Source organism: Marmota monax, unplaced genomic scaffold (genome assembly GCF_021218885.2).
Source record: "Marmota monax isolate L192 unplaced genomic scaffold, Marmota_monax_Labrador192_F-V1.1 WCK01_AAM20220418_F8-fsc00014, whole genome shotgun sequence".
Taxonomy (NCBI): Eukaryota; Metazoa; Chordata; class Mammalia; order Rodentia; family Sciuridae; genus Marmota; species Marmota monax.
Window position 1 is genome coordinate 38,466,764 of NW_026695222.1, and position 20,286 is coordinate 38,487,049.

The 20,286-nt window shown below is 52.5% G+C and overlaps 1 protein-coding gene across 12 annotated transcripts in view; it reads left to right on the plus strand.

The window, feature by feature from the left end:
* The first annotated feature begins 2,223 nt into the window (after positions 1–2,223).
* Positions 2,224–20,286, plus strand: part of Rtel1 (regulator of telomere elongation helicase 1) — a 32,927-nt gene continuing 14,864 nt past the window's right edge. For 3 of the 12 annotated variants that reach the window (XR_009225812.1, XR_006849397.2, XR_009225813.1), the window contains exons 1-9: positions 2,459–3,412; positions 4,084–4,282; positions 4,628–4,721; positions 5,375–5,456; positions 5,684–5,744; positions 9,321–9,396; positions 10,088–10,172; positions 12,402–12,467; positions 13,499–13,652. Coding sequence is in view for 9 of the 12 variants with exons in the window: in XM_046432847.2 (XP_046288803.1) it covers positions 3,311–3,412; positions 4,084–4,282; positions 4,628–4,721; positions 5,375–5,456; positions 5,684–5,744; positions 9,321–9,396; positions 10,088–10,172; positions 12,402–12,467; positions 13,499–13,652 (919 nt within the window). In the remaining 3 variants the exon portion in view is untranslated. Of the gene's footprint in view, positions 2,434–2,458; positions 3,413–4,083; positions 4,283–4,627; positions 4,722–5,374; positions 5,457–5,683; positions 5,745–6,020; positions 6,155–9,320; positions 9,439–10,087; positions 10,173–12,401; positions 12,468–13,498; positions 13,653–20,286 lie in introns of those variants that run through there. The other 9 variants (XM_058575505.1, XM_046432850.2, XM_046432848.2 and 6 more) reach the window with 7 other exon arrangements.

Genomic DNA, 20,286 nt, shown 5'->3' on the forward strand with positions numbered 1-20,286 from the left:
TAGCATCATGGGTGGCCTACCACAAGCAGTGGTAGCTGGGAACTGTCAGTGTCCTTCAGATGGACTCAGCTCCAGATACTGGAACTCAGGTGCTAGGATCAAGAGAAGTAACCACCTCTGGTCCTCTAGTCTTCTCCTGTGGATGGAGAATACTTGTCTAGGCAGGCTCAAGGGACTGTACTACCTCAGACTCACTTTGTTCATGTCCTCGGTTGAGTTTCTGTGTCCATTTGGGCTAGAGGGGCCAGCTGTTTGGGAAGCCCCTGGTACAGTGCCAGGTACACAGTAGGTGCACATAACATCCACAGTAAGTATACTGAATGTTTGCCCCAATATAATGGTACCAGGCCTTGGAGCAGATTATATTTTTCTGTGTGTGGTACTGGGGATTAAACCCAGGACACTTTGCTATTCAATGACATTCCTAGCTGGTCTTGTGATTCTCCTGCCTTAGCCTCCTAAGTAGCTGGGATTACAGGGGTGTGCCATCCCACCCAACTCTTGGAGAAGATTTGGACTTCTCAACCACAGTCAGTTGCAGGGAGTTCATAAGCAGCCATTTGAAAGACACTTTTTGTGAACTGTTGAGTTTATAGATAAGATCCTGCACTGTTCTGAAAACAACCCTGGCCCTTCCCTGGAGGAACCCTGCCCCTCGCTCAGTCAAAAAGCATCTGTGAAGTGCCTACTCACTGTATGCTGGAGTGGGGACTATGCCAGCAATGAGAGCACAAGGCAGGAGTCCTGGCAGTACCAGGCCTGCCTAGATGAGTACCCCTGCAGCAACCAGTCATGAGCAGTCCTGGGGCTAGACACAGACTTCCTTCCTCCTAGCTCTGTGCAAGTTCCTTCCATTACTCCTCTTTAATTCCAGACAGGCATTATTTCACTCTTGGATGAAATGGGGACCCTTGGACTCTCCTCCTCTCCCAGTTCCAGCCTCATGGGCTCCTTTGAGCACTTCACACCTTGGAGGGTCTTTCACTTCTGGGGCTTTCCCAGTACTTGCAACATGACTTTTCCCATGCTGTTTCCAACCAATCCACAGGGTGGCCTTTCTGACTTCTAGTCATGGCAGCCTCCTCTCTTGTGTCTCTTCCTTGTATTCATCACAATGTGACTGGTTCATATTTGTCTTGTAGTCATCCACAGCTGTGTCCCTTGAAGCTTGAATGAGCAGATGCTCAATTTAGGTTTGTTGCCCTGGTCAAGATCCCTGTGCCTGCTGAGTGAGTCTTGCTATGGTCAGTCTTGGTTTCCCCATCCCCTCATCTCCCAGGTTGGGTTCAGTGGAATTTTTTCCTCTCAGTTCTGGGGATTGAACCCAGGGGTGTTATATCACTGAGCAACACCCTTAGCCCTTTTTATTTTGAGACAGGATATCGCTAAGTTGCCCAGGCTGGCCTCCAACTTGTGGTCCTCTTGCAAAGTCACTGGGATCACAGGTGTACACCACCACATCCCATAGCAGAATCGCTTTTACATGTTTTAATTCAGAAGAGGTCCAGTTCTGGCCTATGAAAATCCCAAGTCTCTGGGTCTTTGCCTCTTCTTCCTTAGCTTTCTCAGGAGGAACACCCTTGCCTTCAGGAGATGATTGGTATGGAAGTGAAGGACGGAACTCCTGGTTCCTTGCAGGCTTTGGGCAATCTACACATAGATGGTACTGAAACCTGTTCTTGGTGCCCATTCAATTATTAGCGGCCTCTCTCATCTTCTCCAAATCCCTGCTGAGATCTAGGAGCATCTGAGACAGGTGCCTTGGGTGGGTACCAGCGTGTGTCAGGTGCTTCCTCAAAAGAGACCTCACACAAGAGCGTGGGCACACACAGATGTTCTCAGCGGGCAGCACTGCTGCTCCTGCTGGGACATGCTAGGGTCGCCTGAGGCAATACCTCCGACGGAAGGCCTGTGGGGGGCGGGGGTCTCTCCTGGGACCACCAATGACTACCAGCTGGAGCCAGATGCTGGGGATTCAGAGGGGCCTGTGTCGACCTCTGGGAACACTGACGGAAGAGAGGCTGGACCCAGGGGAGAGTAAGGACGTGGGGGGAGGGGGAGGGCTCTCTGGAGCGCGTCTAGGGCCACGGCAGCCATTTGCGGATTTTACTGACAGCCATCGACGCAGGCCTCTGCGAGGCGAGGGCGGGGACCTCGGGAACGCAAGGTGCCGGCGCATTTGTGCGCGCGGTGGCGGCGGCCGGGCACAGGGAGGAGGTGGCCGGACGTCGGGAGGGACGTCGTCGCGGCAGGAGCCGGGAAAGGAGAGTGCTGCGCCCGGAAGAAGCCGTGGCGGACCGCGCGACGAGGCCGAAGAGCAGACGGACCCTGCTACTTGAGAACGGTTTCCAACCGGAGCATCGAACGGCGGACAGGAAATGAAGGAGGAAGTGCAGCGTGCGCCTCAGCCCGCCAAGTCTGAACCCTGTGACGGTGCGTCTGAGCCTCGCCGGGAGTCGGTCGGCTGGGCACCTGGGGAGCCCGGGAGGTGGAAGGCTCCCGCCGAGACTGGCGATCCGAGACGCGCCGCGGTCTCGCAGCCGGCCGCTCCGCTGCAGCGGCCGCGCGGCACCTGGGGCGGCCGGATCCTGCGCCAGAGCGTACGCAGCCGGAGCGCCGCACCGCGCCGCACCGGGCTGGGGCCTGGGCTTTGTGTTTGTCGGTCCCAGCTTCCAGGCAAGACGGAGGCCTGGAGAGGTTGAGCGACTTGCTGAGGGATGCTCGATTTGCATCCCAGGATGTCCTTTCGCTACTTTGGCTGCAACTGGGTGCCCATCCGGGCGACATGGGGAATGGCCCCTGCCTTTAGGGCAGTAGAGGGCAGGAGGCGCAGACGCTGCATTCTGCACCGTGTGCCGGCCCAGGGAGGAGCGGTGCCGCTGCGGTCTCAGCCTCACTCGCGCCTGTGAAAGTCACCGAATTGTTGCTTCTTGGGCCCTGTTGTTTTTGTGAACCCAGGCGACTCTTCAGAGTAGGACGGAGTGGCTTGGGGCAGAAAAAGGCGACTTATTTGGTATCTTCCTCTTCCCAAGCTTTGTGTCAGGATATAACAGGCTTGCCTTCTGACTTTCTCCACAGGGAAGGATTTACTGAAGTGACTGGTGAAGTGGCCTGTCTACACAGTCTTGTTATCTTCCTCATGTCTGTGCTGTAGGGATTCCTGCAAAGATCAGTACTGTGTCCTAGTGCCAAGTGCTGGCATCACTCACCTGGAGTGCCTGGGACCCTGAGGTGTTCGGAGAGGATTTGTCTCAGACTCAAACATCTTGCATCTTAGCTAACCTCTGTGCCTTCCTGAGAACAGGCTGATATGCCCAAGATAGTCCTGAATGGTGTGACAGTGGATTTCCCCTTCCAGCCATACCAGTGCCAACAGGAGTACATGGGCAAGGTCTTGGAATGTCTACAGAAGGTAAAGCTGCAGAGACTGAGGGCTTTGCTTAGGGATGGGTTGATGGTGCTTTAGCAAGAGCCTCATACTTCCACTCTTCATTCCAGCCAGACCCTGTATTTTGTCATGAATAAGGCTTCCAGTAGGGTAGGAGAGGCAATATCAAGTGAGCAAAAAGATGATTCTAGATGATAATAGGCTTAGGAGGTCCTTGGCTTCAGAGGAGGTGGCATCTGAGCAGAACTTAAGGGGTGGATGGGGAGGGGCAGTCACTTTCTGCTGGATTTCTTGGAGTGCCCTCTTATACCTGCTCACTCCTAACCCCTGAGTTTCTTGCTCAGGCTTTTATCTGAGAGCTGATATGTAGGACATCATATTCTGTTCAGCTAGGACAGGGAAATGCCTGGGTCCAGAATCATCCTGTTTTGAGACTTGGCACCTAATTAGCCATTTTAGTATTTATATTATGCTTAAAAATGCTGTTGCATTTTGGATAATGCTTCGTAAATTCCTACTAACAAGGGCTGAATTCACCTGTGGTTTTTAGGGCATGAGTGGGAAATGTCATGTGGACTAATGATGTCCCATGGGCTTTTCCACCATGAGCTATGTATCTGAGCAGAGCTGGGCATATCATGTGGCCTCACATCTTGCTCTGCATCCCCGTAACCCCTCTTCCTGACCCTCTTCAGAAAGTGAATGGCATCCTGGAGAGCCCTACAGGTACGGGGAAGACTCTTTGCCTGCTCTGCACCACACTAGCCTGGCGGGAGCACCTTCGGGATACCATCTCTGCCCGCAAGATTGCTGAGAGGGTGCAGGGGGAGCGGTTCGTTGGTCAAGACTTGTCATCCTGGGGGAACGCTACTGCTGCTGAAGGAGATCCCATAGGTGACCCTATTTCCTGGCCTCTCCTGGCCTTGTGGTGATGATAGGGAAGGGATAAGGTCAGGGACAGGGCCAGTCCTCCTGGGCTTCTGTCATCTGTGGAGCAGAGTTGAACAGGAGAATTTTGTAACTTTCACGCTGTTTCTTACTATCCTGAGTTTAAAACCAGGGTTGCAGTTTTTTTCCTGGAATTATGGCACTACAGGTAGCCTTTGAACCTGTTTCTGGTAGTGAATGTGTGGGTATTAGGTTCGTGGCTGCATGTAGGACTGAGCCCAGTGTTGCCTGTTGAGACATGAGGACACTGACTCAGAGCCACCCCTTTTGTGCTTCCTTGTATCTGGGCAGCTTGTTATTCAGACATCCCAAAGATCATCTATGCTTCCAGGACCCACTCGCAGCTCACACAGGTCATTGGCGAGCTTCGGAACACTTCCTACCGGTGCGTCAGGGAGCCCTCACCTGCCTCAGGGTCATAGGAGGGATGAGCTTTGCATGGAGCTGGGCCCACATCCCAGCTGTGTGCAGCACTGCTGCATGGTGGTAGATGTCCACATTCTTTCTAGACCCATCCAGGGTGTGTGATTCTCTGCTAGGCTGAGGGAGGGCAAAGGGTGGTTGATTATTTGATTTTGTTTTTTTGGTGCTTGGGATTGAACCCAGGACCTTGTATAGAGCCTTGCTAGGCAAGTGCCTGCCTCTGGGCTACATCCCCAGCCCTTAGTGCCCATTACTTGTGAGGAAGCAGCTTTGAGCTGTGGCTATCCTTGGGCTGGCATCCCAGGCTCTATTGTGTTGGTTGTGGAGGGTTGGGACAGACCCCCCAAGGGTTGCTTGTGAAGGGAATAGAGTCTGCCCCTTGCCAAGAGCCAAATGAGTCTTGACATCCTGCTCTGGGTTCTGTTTGAGAGAACTTGGACAGCAGGTTCTGTGCAGTTTTACCTGCCTGAGCCACATTCAGCCACTCTGCTCCCTCTGTCTGCCAAGTCTCCAGTGCATACTTATGCTTCCCACAGCTTATACTGCTAGACTACACTATGTGGCCATCTGTTCTTTGTGGCATCCCTCTTTGACTTTTCACTTCTCTTCTGCCAGGCCCAGGGTATGCGTGCTGGGCTCCCGGGAGCAGTTGTGCATCCACCCCGAGGTGAAGAAGCAGGAGAGTAACCACATGCAGGTGGGTTCCTGGGGACTTACTCAACCTCTGTTGTTCTTTTGGGCAGGTGCTGCCTGGGCACTGGAGGCCTGGGCTGTGCTCTAGTACATGCTGACCCCTGACCTGTGCCCCTGCTGGACTGGGCCAGGGCTTAAAAGTGTTTGGAGGTGGGGAGAGGGTTGGTAAGGCCTGAGGTGAGCCCTCTGCAGCTGCTGCTCCAGATGTGTGCTTGGGCCTTTCTCTTGCAGATCCACTTGTGCCGCAAGAAGGTGACCAGTCGCTCCTGTCATTTCTATAACAATGTGGATGGTAAGAACAGCTCCTTGAAGTTGCTCCTGTCGCTTGTCGCATGGTAGGGTCAAGGTGAGGCATGTGCAGCTGTCTAGGGCTTGGCTGGGTATCACAGCCCACTTGCTTTACCCCAGTACAGCCAGTAGGGCTTAGGCCTGTCTGTCTTGTGACTTGAGGGGTCACCTGTTGGGTCTCTGTTCTCATATGGTGGTCTCAGACTGGTGGGTGTGTGGCTCAGGACCTCACCACCGCCAGGTGGGAGGCTCTCTGCACCTTAACTCTCTGAACACATAGGGAGTATGCCACGCACCTTCTCTTCCATCTGGAGCCCAGAACGCTGCTGCCTGCCAGATAGCGGGCACCTCGTGGTACCTCTGTGACCAGTCCCCTGGAGAACCCAGGTGTCGGGATGCCTGCAGGTTTCCCAGGTGACTGGCTTCTGGGGAGCTAAGTGTGTCTGCCTCCCCCTGATTCCTGCTCCTGCATCCTTTCTCTTACTAATTTAGCTTTGACAAATCACAGCCCCAAGTGTGAGTCCCTGGGTCCAGCCTGGGGTGGCCATGGCCTGACAGATGGCCTCCTTCAGAGATGGGATGAGTGAGTGCATTCAGGGTTAGTGACAACAGCTGGCCCTGGTGACTGTGTGCCTGGAGCCCCTGAAGGGCCCAGGGCAGGGGTCTAGCATGAGTGCCTTTTCTCCAAATCATTAACTTCCCATTCGTGTGTCTGTTGAGGGATTCTGGGGCTTATCACAGGTCCCCAGAGAGTGTGGCAGAATGAACTTCCTGTGGCAGAGCCCTTAAAGTTGCTGAGGCCTGAAGGGTGGCACATCTGCAGTGCAGGCTGTGTGGCTGGGGAGCTCACACTTCTGTGGTACTAAGATTCTGTTTCTTGCCTTGGTTGGGACTGCCATGCTAGCACAAAGTGCAGGGACCCTGGTGACACAGCCCTTGAGTACTCGCAAGGCCTTGATGGGCCTGAGAGCCGCTGTCTGCTCAGTCTGTGTTGAGTGCCCAGCACAGCAGGGCTGAGGACCCTGGGGCTTCTCGTGGTGGTCAGGTCAGAGGCTTGAGCTGGGGGTCTGTCATCACCCAGCACCAGGTTTCCCCATTTTATGCCCCTTGGAGATAGAACATGGCAAGGACCCTGACTCCTTCCTCTTTCCCTGTTTCTTGATCCTTTTGTGTGTATGTGTGGGGGGGAGGGGTATTAGGGATTGAACCCAGGAGCACTCTACTGCTGAGCCACATTTCCAGCCCTTTTTTAAAGTCTTGCTAAGTTATTGAGGCTGACCTCAAACTGCTGTCCTCCTGCCTGAGCCTCCTGAGTCACTAGGATTACAGGTGTGTGCCACTGTGCCTGGCTTCCGTTGCCTTCTTGCTTACTGATTTTTTGGTCTGGTGGCACCAAGGACCCTTAGTCACTTCAGTGTGTGATTATCCTGGCCTGCTGGCTGGTCCTGAGAAGGACTGTCTATCTGCACTATGCCCCAGGTATCTCCTTCTGTGACAGTGGTCTGGAGGCCATGAATCTGGACCTCCTCTCCAGATGTGCTGTTTGGAAACTCCCCATGGTCTCTGCCTTTTCTGGCTTCTTCAGAGGAAGGATCTGTTGGGCATCCCCAGGCCACATGGTAGGGGTCTGGGGAAAGAAGGAAGGTGTGCACAGGAATCATTGAACACAGACCTATCCACAGCAGTCTGGACAGGAACAGGGTTTGGTGATGTTAGTCACTGGTCCTGGCCCCCTGGTCCTGTGTGTCTTCTGTGACCAGCCTGTGGGTGTCAGGTCACCTGGAAGGTGTTTTCCCCTCACCGTGTCCACCCCTGTGTTTGCAGTTCTCCCCCCTGGTCCCTGGTAGCACATGTCATCTCTGCCCCATCCTGGCTGCCTCTATTGTCCACAGCCCTAGCCAAGCTGGCCCCTGTAGCTTGCCTGTTGGCATTGTGCCAGAGGACCTGGTGCGGTGCCTGTGGGAATGGTTCCAGCCAACTTTCTGTAGCTGCTGTGGGTTAGCACTCAGGGACCTGTAGGCCTGTGCTCTGCCCCAGCTGTCTCTTCCACTGCTCCTCGCCTGCGTAGGTCCTGAGGGCTCACTGCAGTGCTGGCCCCTGGCTGGAGACTGTCCGCATGACCTGCTCCTTGAATCAGTGTGGAGGTGTGGTGGCAGCTGGCCTGACAGCTCTGGCCCTTTAGATGTCTCCTCTCCACGACTTTGGGCTCAGTCCTAAGAACCACAGGCCAGCCCCCAACCTCACTTTGACTCACTGCTTAGCCTGTTGGAGGCTCCCCCAGCTGTGAACCTGCACATCTTTGCTGTGAGGCTGTTTCTAGCAACCTCCCAGCTCTTAGCTGTCTTTGGAGTGGGCTGCAGTCCTGGTGAGGGGTTCTGAGGCATAGGGCGCCGTCCACCTGGGCATCAGCCTGTGGTGTGCCATGGGTCAGCCCTAGTTGCCGTTTCCTTGCCTGTTGTCCTTCTTCTCATTCCTCTTTTCTGTACTGACTCCCTGCAAATCCTCATGGGTTGGTGATCTGCCCAGGAATTGGCAAGTTGGCTCACTGCTGCCTTGTGTGCCGATTGGCCATGTGTTGCTACGGTGCTGCTGAGGATCAGGCTGCCTTGCCAGGGGGCGTTTGGGGAAGGGTCACTGTCGGGGTGTTTGTGTTTCCTGGCCTCTGCAGCTGATGCATGGGCTGTCGTCATACCCCTGAGGGAGCTTGGCACCTGTAAGGGGTGGAATGAAACAGCCACAGTGAAGCCAGTTGCTGGGGGTGGCCCAGTTCTACATGTCTGCCCTAAGACTCTGTGGTGCTTCTTGGAAAAAGTCCCTCGTTCTGCCCACAAGGGCCCAGGGCCCAGGAGTTGCTCGTTTAGCTTCCAAGGGATTCCCATGACTCCAGTTTGGGGATCTGTACTGTGGTAGGGCAGCCTTTAACATCCTTTCTGCCCTGAACCCTGTATCCATCTGGGTAGGGCCCATTTCTGGGCTGCGGTCCTGAGAAAGGGTCAGGCTAGTGCTTAGCTTGGAGAGGAACCTGCTGAGGGTGGGGCAGGGTGGGCTCTGCCTGGGGTGACCCTGGCCTCCTGCCTGTTTGTGCCCTGCTTCCTTCCGTTCCCAGGAAGTGCCAGCTCTCCTGGCAGCTGCAGCTCTCCACCAGGTGGCCACTCTGGTTCTGCTGTGATTGGTGGGAAGCCAGGGAGCACCACTCACGAGACACATCTGTGGGTGCTGGTGACAGGCTGTGGCTCTTCTCAGCCTCTCGGGGTTGCAGCCCTCCTGTCCTGTCTTGGAGTGTCCAGAGGTGGAAAGGATGCTTGGGACCTTTGGGGACAGTGTTGGCATCTCTCTCTAGTGTTAACCCTCTGTCTCAGACTGGAGCCCGCCTTCTTGGGTCCAGGGCAGGGCTCCCATGGGGTTTCTCCAGGTGGAGCCCTCCCTGAGGACCTGACTCATCTGGTGGGGATTCTTTTGGCAAGTCCATGGGTGGTGGCTGTCCACAGTGCTTGCTGCACAGGAGCCCTTTTGTTTTGGATGTCCCTCCTGGGTCTGGGGATAACTGAAGGTACTTGCTTACCTTTCCTGTTATCTACAGAGAAAAGCCTAGAGCAGGAGCTGGCCACCCCCATCCTGGACATTGAGGACCTGGTCAAGAGTGGGAGTAAGCACAAGTAAGAGCCCTCAGCAAGGCCACAGCTGCTGTGTGCTTCATGGTGGGCTCATGGACATATTTTTTTTTCCTTTTCTTTTCATGAGATTAGCAACTGTTCAGTGTGAAAAAAATTTAAGCAGTTCTGAGAAATATGAAGTGAAATGCCTCCTCCTCCTGGCCCTTGCCCACCCCCTGGGGACCTTGGACAGGAACATGTGGTCTGTGTGCACTGTCTCCAGTTGGGTCCTCATGTACTCCACCTTGGGGGGCTCTCTACGTGGGTGCTAAAGCCCACCCCTGATTCTTCTGGGGACAGCAACCCTGTCTTCCTCTTTTAGGGCTGCATGGGTTTGAGCAGTGGTAGGGAAGACTTTCAGGGCTGGGTGCAGCTCAGTAGCAGTGCTTGCCTAGCATGCCTCGGACCCTGGGTTTCACCCAGCATCGCAGACAGACAAAACAAAAGGAGCATTCTTGCACCGAGGGGGTCACCCTGCCTTAGCTCTCCCCTGTTGTCTTTGTCCCCGTGGCCTGTGTCTAGGAACAGGGTCGGTTCTGTTTGGTATAGAGTTTCAAAGTGGACAGCACCATCACGGTTGAGAACACTCGTGGGCTCCCCACTGTCTGAGGCCCTGTCAGAGCGTGCCCAGTTCCATCAGCTGCAGCCTGTATGGCCCTGTGTGGTTCTCACTGCCTCTTCCTCCTTACTCCAGAGTGTGCCCGTACTACCTTTCCCGGAACCTGAAGCAACAAGCTGACATCATCTTTATGCCGTACAATTACCTGTTGGATGCCAAGGTGAGATCTCAGCCTATGTAGCTGGTGATCCCTGGTGTGGGAGTGGTTTCCCTGGGTTCTGGAGGGACTAGCCAAGCCTTTGCTGGTTCAGGCCCTCAGAATAGCAGTGTGGGCAGGATACCCCTGCTGTAGGTCAAGGGCGCAGGACCTGGCCAGGTGCAGGGGCCTCCTGCCTCACTCATTTGCTTTTAGCAGGTGGTGTCAGCACCCTCTTACTTACCATGGTGGGAACAGCATCCTGGGTATCTTGTGCACCAAATCCCTTTGCCAATTTGTTATTTTCTGTGATAGATGTTCTTTGAGAATACACTGTGCTGGGTGCTGTCCTAGGCATGGCAGTGAATAAAACAGTCACTCATATGGAGTATAGATTAATCAAAGGGAGTCAGCAGGAAGGTTCGCAGGAGCTGCTGCTACTGAAGAGCTCTAGAGTGTGTGGAAGGGGGCCCCAGAGCAAGTGCGGAGGCAAGTGAGTGGTATAGAGGCCAGTCACACCATGAAGCCATTGCAGAGCCCTGTGGGAGATAGCCATGCCTGTGTAGAGCAGTTGTTGGATTTGGGGCCTGGAGAGCCAATGAGATCTCTGAAATTGTGGGTGGTTCTCATGACTTGAAGCTTTTAAACCTGGCTGCCTGGGAGCCACCTGGAGAACTGTTGCAAATATGGGGTACAAGCCCCATCTGGAATAATCACATCACAATCAATAAGCTGCTCCGTGGTAGAGCGCTTACCACCATGCACATGGCCCTCGAGTCAAATCCTCAGCACTGCAAAAATACCCGAGGCTGATTCTGATATTTTCTTAGAAATGTGAGTGATCTGGAAGAACAAGAGGGTTTTGAAGAGCAGAGTTGGAAGTTCATTGTGAAGTCTGGGAAAATGTGTGCTTATAGACACAGATTAGTGCAGCAAATGGTGGCCCCCATCCTTGTAGGCAGCAGCTCATTTTCAATACATGTGCCAAAGGCATTCGAAGGGAAAGGAAAGTTCTATTGTGTTGTTCTTTTGAAAGGTGATGGGATAGCTGGTTATCTATTTGAAAAGTCAACACTCAACTTCACACTATGCAAATGTTCTTGTAAAAGCTGAACCTGAAATTTCTAGAAGGAATGGGTTGGTCTTTGCAACTTTGTGTTAGGCTGAGGTTTCTGAGCTCAGACACAAAGCAGTAGCCATAAAAAAAGATGGAAACATTGCCCTTCACGAATGTAAAGCTTAGATTCCTTGAAGGAACTAGGGCCATTAAGAGTGACAGGCCTGGGCCATGAATGTGAATAGCTGACCCAGGTCAGCATGCAGTAGGTGCTCAGCGCTCTGAGCAGCAGACAGGTGCTGCCTAAAACATGTGAGATGACACTGCATTCCACTGAAATAGCTGGGGTGTGGCTCTGTGGCAGAGCACTTGCCTTTCATGTGCCAGGCCTTGGTCTTGATCTCCAGCTTCACCAAAAAACAGCCACAACAAAAAACCCAAAGCCCTAAGAGTTGGATGAGGTGTGAAGCAACTGCAAGCCTCACATGCCGGTGTGGGCAAAGAAGGGGCAGCAGCTCTGTGAGTACTGCAAGCCTGTGGCCCGCTGCAGTGTCCAGACTTACACACTCGAGGTCACCAGAGCTCATGCACAGTCAGCCCGAGGCCCATGTCTCAGCTGTGCTGTCCCGAAAGGCTGGCACAGCAGAGGCCCTCTGCTGACATGACATTCCAGAGATTAGACAAGCACACATCTGTCAGAATCCTGTGGTACGCTTAAAACAGACATTTGACTGTACGAAGACTTAGCTTGAAATTAGGTTGATTAAGCTCAGGCCACTTCCCTCAGGCTCTAGGGGTGGGACTGGGTGCTGGACTCTTAACCGTTGGTGCAGGCTTCTCCTCTGCCTGTCTGCATGCTAGGGCTTTGCAGCTTCCTTGGCTTTCTGCCAACCGTGGCACGCACCTTTGTGCTGCGTGTTTCCCTGTGATAGACACCTGTTGAGTGTCCAGCTACTGATCAGCCTAGAGCAAGGTATTGCCAGGTTGCCATCCTGAACCAGCCTTGAGCACTGCTATTCCTGCCAGTCGGGTGTGGCTCTTCCTGTCCCCACCAGCACTGAGTGTGTTCTGCGCTTGTGACCTTTGGTGGCTGCTGCATGCCCTGGTACCCTCTTGCCCTGCCTCTGCAGGCTTGCACTCTCAGGATGCTGCTTTGCTGGGCTCCAGCCCATGGTTTCTTCCCCTCCTCCTTATAGAGTCGCAGGGCACATGGCATTGACCTGAAGGGGACCGTGGTGATCTTTGATGAAGCTCACAATGTGGTGAGTCCCCTCTGCCTCTGTGCTGAGCACCTGCTGTCCTTTCCAGCTTCCTGAGCATCCCTGGGGGCATCTGGCCAGACCTGGTAATAGGTGCTTCTGCTGCGCTGCCTCCTGGGATCAGATACCTCAGTGGGGCCTTGGACACACTCTCAGGCCCTTGTCCTTCCACCTGCTGGTGAGCAGCCAGGCCCATGCTGTCTTGCAGGGTCTGCCCTTCAGGCTGCTTGGCTTGACCCTTGGGAAGCTGCCATGGAGAGAGCTGTTCACCTCTGGTGACTGTGGCAGCAGGAGCAGCTCCTGAAGTCTTTCCTGGCTCCCTTTGTCCCTTGTCCTCAGCACACTTCCACCCTCCCTTCATGGTTTTCTGCTCAGGAGTGTGTATTATTTGGGATGGCCTTGGAGGCTGGCCACATGGGACAGCCTCATCCTTCTGCTGCAGAACCTGGGGTGAGGTTCCTCGAGAGCTGGGTTCCCATGGCAGGGCCTGGTGCTCTGAGGCGCAGCAGCCAGCCCCCACCAGCTTCCAGGCATTTGCTGTAGGAGGTGGTGGGTGTTATACCAGATTTTTCTGACTTTTGAAACCAAAAATTTAGATTTTATTTTTTTTCGTACTGGGGATTTAACCCAGTAATTTACCACTGAGGCAAGTCCCTAGCCCTTTTTGTTTTATTTTTTATTTTTTTATTTTGGGATGATCTAACTAAATTGCTTAGGGCTTTGCTAAGTTGTTGAGACTGGCCTTGAACTTATGATCCTATAATCCCCAGTTGCTGCCACCATGCCCAGCTCAGAAATCTAGATTTGAATGGGAAATTTCCCAGTTATAGAACGTTGGCAACTCAAGTGAAGTAGTTGTTTGAAACCTTGGTTTGGGCCATTTAGTCATCTTTAGTCATCTTGCCTCTGAGACCGGGGGCCATGGCTCCAGGGACTTTAGCTGTGAGCTTCTGGTCCCTTCTGTGCCCCTTTCCTGCTTCTCTGAGCCTCTGTCCCACCCTGCTCTCCTCACGGGGCTGTGCTTGGCCTCTCAGGAGAAGATATGTGAGGAGTCAGCCTCCTTTGACTTGACCCCCCGTGACGTGGCTTCGGGTTTGGATGCCATTGACCAGGTCCTGGAGGAGCAGACCAGGGTGGTGCAGCAGGGGGAGCTCTGCCTGGAGCTCAGCGCAGACGCCCTCGGTACAGGTGAGTGCAGAGCCTAGAGCCAGAATGCTGAGCAGGGAGGCTGAGCCTGGTCCTCCTGGAGGCCACAGTCCTGCACAGCACTGTGTCCAGCTGGCACATCAGGACACTGACTTGCCAAGCGGTTTCTTGGGCAAGACTATGTGAGGTCCCACAGGCCGGGGAGGGCTGGCATCATCCGAGGAATCTGGAGTTTTCTGAAGCATTTGTGTCCTTTCCTACCTGGTCCTGACTCTCGGTGACAGCATTTTCAGTGTCCTTTGAATCTGCTACATGCTCTAGGTGTTGTCCCTGCTTCCCTCCCAAAGTCCTCAGGCTGTGTCACACAGTGTGCTCTGAGGACACTCAGGAAGTGTCCGTGTGTGCAGGCTGTTTGTCCAGAGGTGCACGTGTTTGCCCAGGTGGGCTGTTCTAGTAGACAGCACTTAGTGGGAGTGCCCGGTTCTGCTGTGTCGTTTTCCTGGACCCGTATGCATAGCCTTGGTCCCCGCCTCTCCTTTTAGGTCTTGTGTGTCAGGTCTGTCCATGGGAAGGATGGAGGCCCACGAGGACCAAGGCAGCCCTGGCTTTGCCCTTCCCACCGGGCTCATACCTCTGCCCTTTCCGCTGGGCTGATCTAGCTCTGATGCAACACTAACGTGTGTTGATAGGAGAGTGTACTCAGCACAGAGTGTTAAGGGCCCTTTACACCTTAGAAATTATTGAACTTCATTTTTGTGAGTTGTATCTATTGACAGGTACTGGAAATAAGTATTTATGTATGCCTTCAAGTAACAAAGCATTGCATGTTCGTGTGGCTTCCTAGGGCTGCTCAGATGGGGGTACTAAGACAGTGGCAGTCCAGATCCAGGTATCTGTCTTTGGCTCCTTTTGGGGCTCTGAGGGAGGGTCTGTTTCTGCCTCAGCATGGGCAGCGCTGGCATCTGGGTGTGGCTGCATCACTGCCATCTCGGCCCCACCTTGACACGGGCTTCTCCCCGTGTGTCTGTCACATTTCCGTTTCTTGGAAGAACCCTGGGTGCTGGATGTTGAGCTGTGCTGACCCACAGGCCTCATCTCTGTTGCTTATATCTGCAGAGACTCTGGCCTCTCCCAGCTCCTAGAGGCTACCGGCGTCCCTTGGCTATGGCCACAACACTCCTACCTCTGCTCCTGTCCTCACTCCTCCTTCTCTGAGTGTCCTGTCTCCTCCGTCAGCTCATTTCGGGCTCACGTGGATGATCAGGACACTCTGCATCGTGAGACCCCTGAGTTCATCCTATCTGTAGAGTTCTTTTGTCACAGAAGGTGAAGGAGTCACAGGTTCCAGGGATTGGGACATGGCATCTTTGGAGGCCAGCATTCTGCCACCCTCAGTTCTGGGAGATCATCTATTCCTGAGAGAAGAAGAGAGGAGAGGCATCAATGCATGGTTATCACTAGTGGTCGTGCAGAGGAAATAGGGTTGGCCTGCAGGACCCCTGAGGAAGGGTCTGGCCTGGAGTCCTGGGCCATGCTTGGAGAGATGCTGGCCCAGCCGGAGTGGATGGTGACACAAGGCTGCTCTGAGATGGCTCTGGGCCTGCTGGAGTCTACTGCTTATTCTCTGCGGCATGGGCTTCCTTCTGGTAGGCAGGGCATTGTCCCCTTGCTGGTGAGTAAAACCTCTAAGTCAGGGCTGTGTGGGACACTAGAGACAGTGCCTGTGTCTTGAGTGGTGGGGACTTTTATTTTAAAGCTCCAAGTGGAACTCCCCTGCTGCACCACCCTGGTCTGCTCCTCCAGGAGCATCCATGGCATCCATGTATTTTTTTCAGAACTGGGGATGGAACCCAGGGCCTCATGTATGCTGGGCAAAGGCTCCACTACTGAGCTACACCCTGTCTTGTGGCACTGTCCTCAGGATGTGCAGTGACCTGGGGGTGGAGCATCTGTAGAGCTGTTATTTCAGTTGTGTTTTAAGAGTCATATCCCCTTTTAGGGTTTCTTTCACTTGAAGACCCAGTGATTCTGCTGCAAGCTGTCCCTGTTCCCGGGTCCTGCAGTGGTATTGTCCAGTGTGTGTACACTCAGCTGTGCAGTCATCCCCTCTGGACGTGTGCCAAGGCCTAGTGGTTGTCTGCAGCCTTGGTCGATACCTAACCCTATGTCGAGTGTGTTTTGTGTTATACGGAAGTACCTGTTAAGGCCTTTTAGATCATAAGTTGGGTGCAGTAATAGCTCAACAGCAATAAGCAAGGCAGGGATTCTCACAATACATTGTAATACAATTGGTGTGAATGTGGCCTCCATCTTGACAGAGATTGCCGATCTTGGAGACCTCAGCATACCTTTTTCCTCCTCTTCATGTTGGGAGCATCCGCCTTCTCAGAGGGATCATTTTATGGGTTCTCTGTGTCATATCCATGTTGCCAGCATTACTCTTCTTACACTCTGGGTCTCGGGACACAGTGATGTGGTGCAGTTGATCCCACAGCTGAGAGGCTGCCAAGTGACAGGGCGGGCATTGTGGACAGGTGCTTGAGCCAGGCAAAGGGACATTCACGCCCCAGCCTGGGTGGAACAGGCAGCACCAAAAGGTCGTCAACTGCTCAGAAAGGCATGATGTTTAAAACTAGGAATGCAGGGGCTGGGGCTGTAGCTCAGTGGCAGAGCGCTTGCCTAGCATGAGTGAGGCACTGGGTTTGAGCCTCAGCACCACATACAAAAATAAATAAAGTCATTTAAAAAATGCAAATTAAAAAAAGATAGGAGTACATGTTTTCTGGAATTTTCCATTTCATATTTTTGGACTGTGGGTAGGGTAACTGGAGCCACAGAATGTGAAACCACAGATAAGGGGGCTGCTGTGGTTCCAATTTTTTTTTTTTTTTTGCAGTGCTAGGGATGGAACCCAGGCCTCACACATGTCAGCCGGGCCGTCTGCAGCCCCTTTCATCTTATTTTTGCGGCAGAGTCTGGCTAGTTGCCAGGCCGGCGTGGAGCTCGCACCCCCTCACAGCCTCCCAGGCAGCGGGGGTGATGGGCATGGCCTGGCCTTGTGCTCCGGGCCTTGGTCCATTGTGCTGCTCGGGACCCTGCTCTGTCTCCTCCGCTGTGCTCAGGGCTCCTCAGCGCCTCCTCCCTCCCTTTCCTTCCCTTTCTCTCAGGACACTGTCTGTGGCACGTACCTGCCTCTGTGTTCTAATTTGATCTTCATTTCTAAAGTGATTTATTTTCCCTCCAAATCTATTTAAGTCCTGTCCCTTTGTTTCTGAGTTTAAGGCCATCTGACAGGGTGTGATGGTGTGCACCTGTCGTGCTGGACAGCAGGAGACGGGGAGAGGGTACCTGGCTTATGTCCAGGTCTCCGCCAGTTCCTGGCGTCCTTTACTATTCTTCAGTGTCTGCTTTTATTTTTCACCACTACTTATTTTCCAAGTGGGCTCTCTCCTGTGTTGCCCCCTGCACTTTGCAGGGGCCCTTGAAGTCCCACAGGATAGGGCCCGACCCTCCGCTGAGCATGCTCAGGTCTCCTGAGGATGATGTCTCGGTCTGTCTTCTGTGGCCTTAATGCTTTGAAGAGCCAGTTGCCCTGTGCACCAGCCTGCAGCTTGTCTCCCAGGTCTCCTTGTGACAGGTACAGACTATTCTCAGCCCCTTGGTGAGATGACCCCCATCTGCTGCACTCTGAGGCTTTCCCTCGTGGCTCAGCTCACTGTCACCCCCACAGCCCTTCCTCACAGCAGCGGTGGCTGCAGTGGTTGCAGAACAAAGGTCATCTAGCCCCTTTGATGCTCGAGTTTCTTGGTTGGGATTCTGTGTCCATGAGATTTTACTTTTTTCTTTTGGTGTTAGGGATGGAACCCAGGGGTGTTTAAGCAAGGAGTTACATGCACAGCCCTTTTTGTCTTTTATTGTGAGACAGCATCTCACTAAGTGGATGAGGCTGGCCTTCTTTTTGTCATCCTCCTGCTTCAGCCTCCTGAGTAGGAGTGATTGCAGGTGTGTGCCAGTGCACCTGGTGTCATTGATTTTCTACCTGTCCATATTTCTAGCTCCTTGTTTTTGTTATCATTGTTTATTAACTTATTTTTTATGTGGTGCCGAGGATTGAACCAGTGCTCACACCTGCTAAGCCAGCACTCTGCCATTGAGCTCCAGCTCCAGCCCCACCTGCTCCTTCTTGACAGAGAGAAATTGGTTCCATTTTCTTCACCATGTTGATTTGTTCAACCTTAGAGTACCCAGACAATTGTTCAAGAATTGCTACCTCTTCCAGGAGTGGTGGTGCACACCTGTAATTCCAGCCTCAGCACCTTAGCAAGACCCTGTCTCAAAATTAAAACTAAAAAAGGGCTGGCTTTCAGCCCTGTGGTAGAGCCCTGGTTCAGTCCCCAGCACCAGCGAAGGCAGGAATGAAGGGGTGAATTGCTGCCCGTGGTGGAGGAGAGCCCTGCTTGCTGGAGCACAGTGTCTGCGCAGCGCTGGGCCACTGGTTGGACAGCACCCAGCTGAGCCCTGTGCTGCTCCTGGGCTGTGTCCTCCCTTCACTGTGGCTTTGGTGTTCATTCTAGGCTCAGTTCTTTCTGCTCTTTCTAATTTTTATTCCAATTTTCTCCAATCACGTTAATTTTAATTTTATCGTTGCTTTATATATATATATATATATATTTTTTTTTTTTTTTTTTTTTTTTGAGACAGGATCTCACTGTTGGTCAGGACCTTGCTAAGTTGCTGAGGTTGGCTTTGAACTTGTAATCCTACTACCTCAGCCTCCTGAGGTGCTGAGATTACAGACATTGTTACTGCTTTTTGTGTGTGTGTGTGTGTGTGTTTGTGTGTGGTGCTGGGGGTTAAACCCATGGCCTTGTGCATGTGAGGCAAGCACTCTACTAACTGAAAAAAAAAAAAAGGAAAAAAAAGAAAATTATAGTTGTATATTGGCAGAATGCCTTTATTTTTATGCATTGCTCAAGGACTGGACCCAGTGCAACACATACTAGGCAAATGCTCTGCCACTGACCTACAGCCCCAGCCCTATTATTTTTTTTTTTTTTTTTTTTTTTTTTTAGTTGGACACAACACCTTTTTTAAATATATTTATTTTTATGTGGTGCTGAGGATCGACCCGGTGCTCACACGTGCTGAGTGAGAGCTCTACTGCTGAGCCACAATCTCAGCCCCCCATTGTTGGTTTTTACTTAAAACATTAACATTAATCCAGAAGTCACAATCACACAATAATGCACACATGAGGTGGGCCTTGGTAGTTTCTGGAATGACCTTCCTTCCTCCCTCTCTTCCTTTCCCCAAATAAGACCTTGTTTTAGATGGTGTTTTCCCGAGCAACAGGTCCAACAGGAAGAACAGGTACCAATGAATGACAGGTTTGCTGTGAGGCTTGGCTCTTGCAGTTAGGAACTTCAGTCTGCGTCTATAGCTGCAGTTGTGGAGCTGGGGAAGGTCGTGCCTGTCCAGCATCCCAGCTCAGGGTTAGCGATGACATGGCAGAACTGTGATCCCTGGCTCAGGTGGCCTTTGTCAGGTTGTCACAGCCAAGTTTGCAGTATACATGGAAGGAGGCTGCTAAGCATGGTCCATGCCCAGGGGCGGAAGCTCTTCAACTGCCTGTCATCCTGGGCCAGTGTCAGGCAGTGGGTTCCTTAGAAACAACACAGATGACACAATACCAAAAAAGATACAGTAGATGTCACCAGAAATAGAAACTTGGTGCTTGAGAGGTACAATCAAGAGGGTGAAAAGACCAGGGCTGGCGTCACTGGGTGGAGAGCCTACCAGGCATAGCACACTCAAGGCCCTGGGCTTGATCCCCAGCTGTGGATAAAGAAAATGAAGACAGCCTGCAGGATGGAAGAAATTGTGAATCATAATCTGAAATATGTAAAAATTCTTAAAAACCTCCTAAACTCAGTGAAAAGACAAATCAGTTAAAAATAGGCTAAAGATGTAAATAAATATTTCTTCAAAGAAGATACGCAGGTGACCAGTGAGCATATGAAAAGATGCTCAACATTGTCACTCATCAGGGAAATAAATGCCCATCAAAACCAGGGTGAAGGCGGGCATGGTGCAAGCCTGTCCTCCCAGTCACTTGAAAGGCCGAGGCAGGAAGATGCATGTCCCAGGCCAAGATAAGCAACCTATTGAGGCCCTATCTCAAAAATAAACTTTTAAAAAGGGCTGGAGGTGTTGCTCAGTGGTAAATCCCCTCTGGGTTCCATTCCCAATACAAAAAAAAAAAAAAAATGGCGGGAACAGGGAGTGGCAAGTATTGATGAGACTGTAGAGAAATGGAGCTTTAAAGCCGGGTGCAGTGCCCCACATCTGTAATTCCAGCGGCTCCAGAGGCTAAGGCAGGAGAATTATGAGTCCAAAGCCACCCTCAGCAACAGCAAGGTGCTAAGCAAGTGAGACCCTGTCTCTAAATAAAATACAAAATAGGGCTGGGGATATGTCTCAGTGGTTGAGTGCCCCTGAGTTCAATCCCTGGTACTAAAAAAAAGAAAAGAGAAATGGAGCTTTGAGACATTGCTCATGGATCCTACCATAGTGCAACCACTTTGGAAAAGCAGCAGTTACATTATAGTCAGCAGGGGCTGTTAGCAATGCTGCAGACAGGCAGGGCACTTGGCAGTGCTGGCCTCTCTATGAGGAC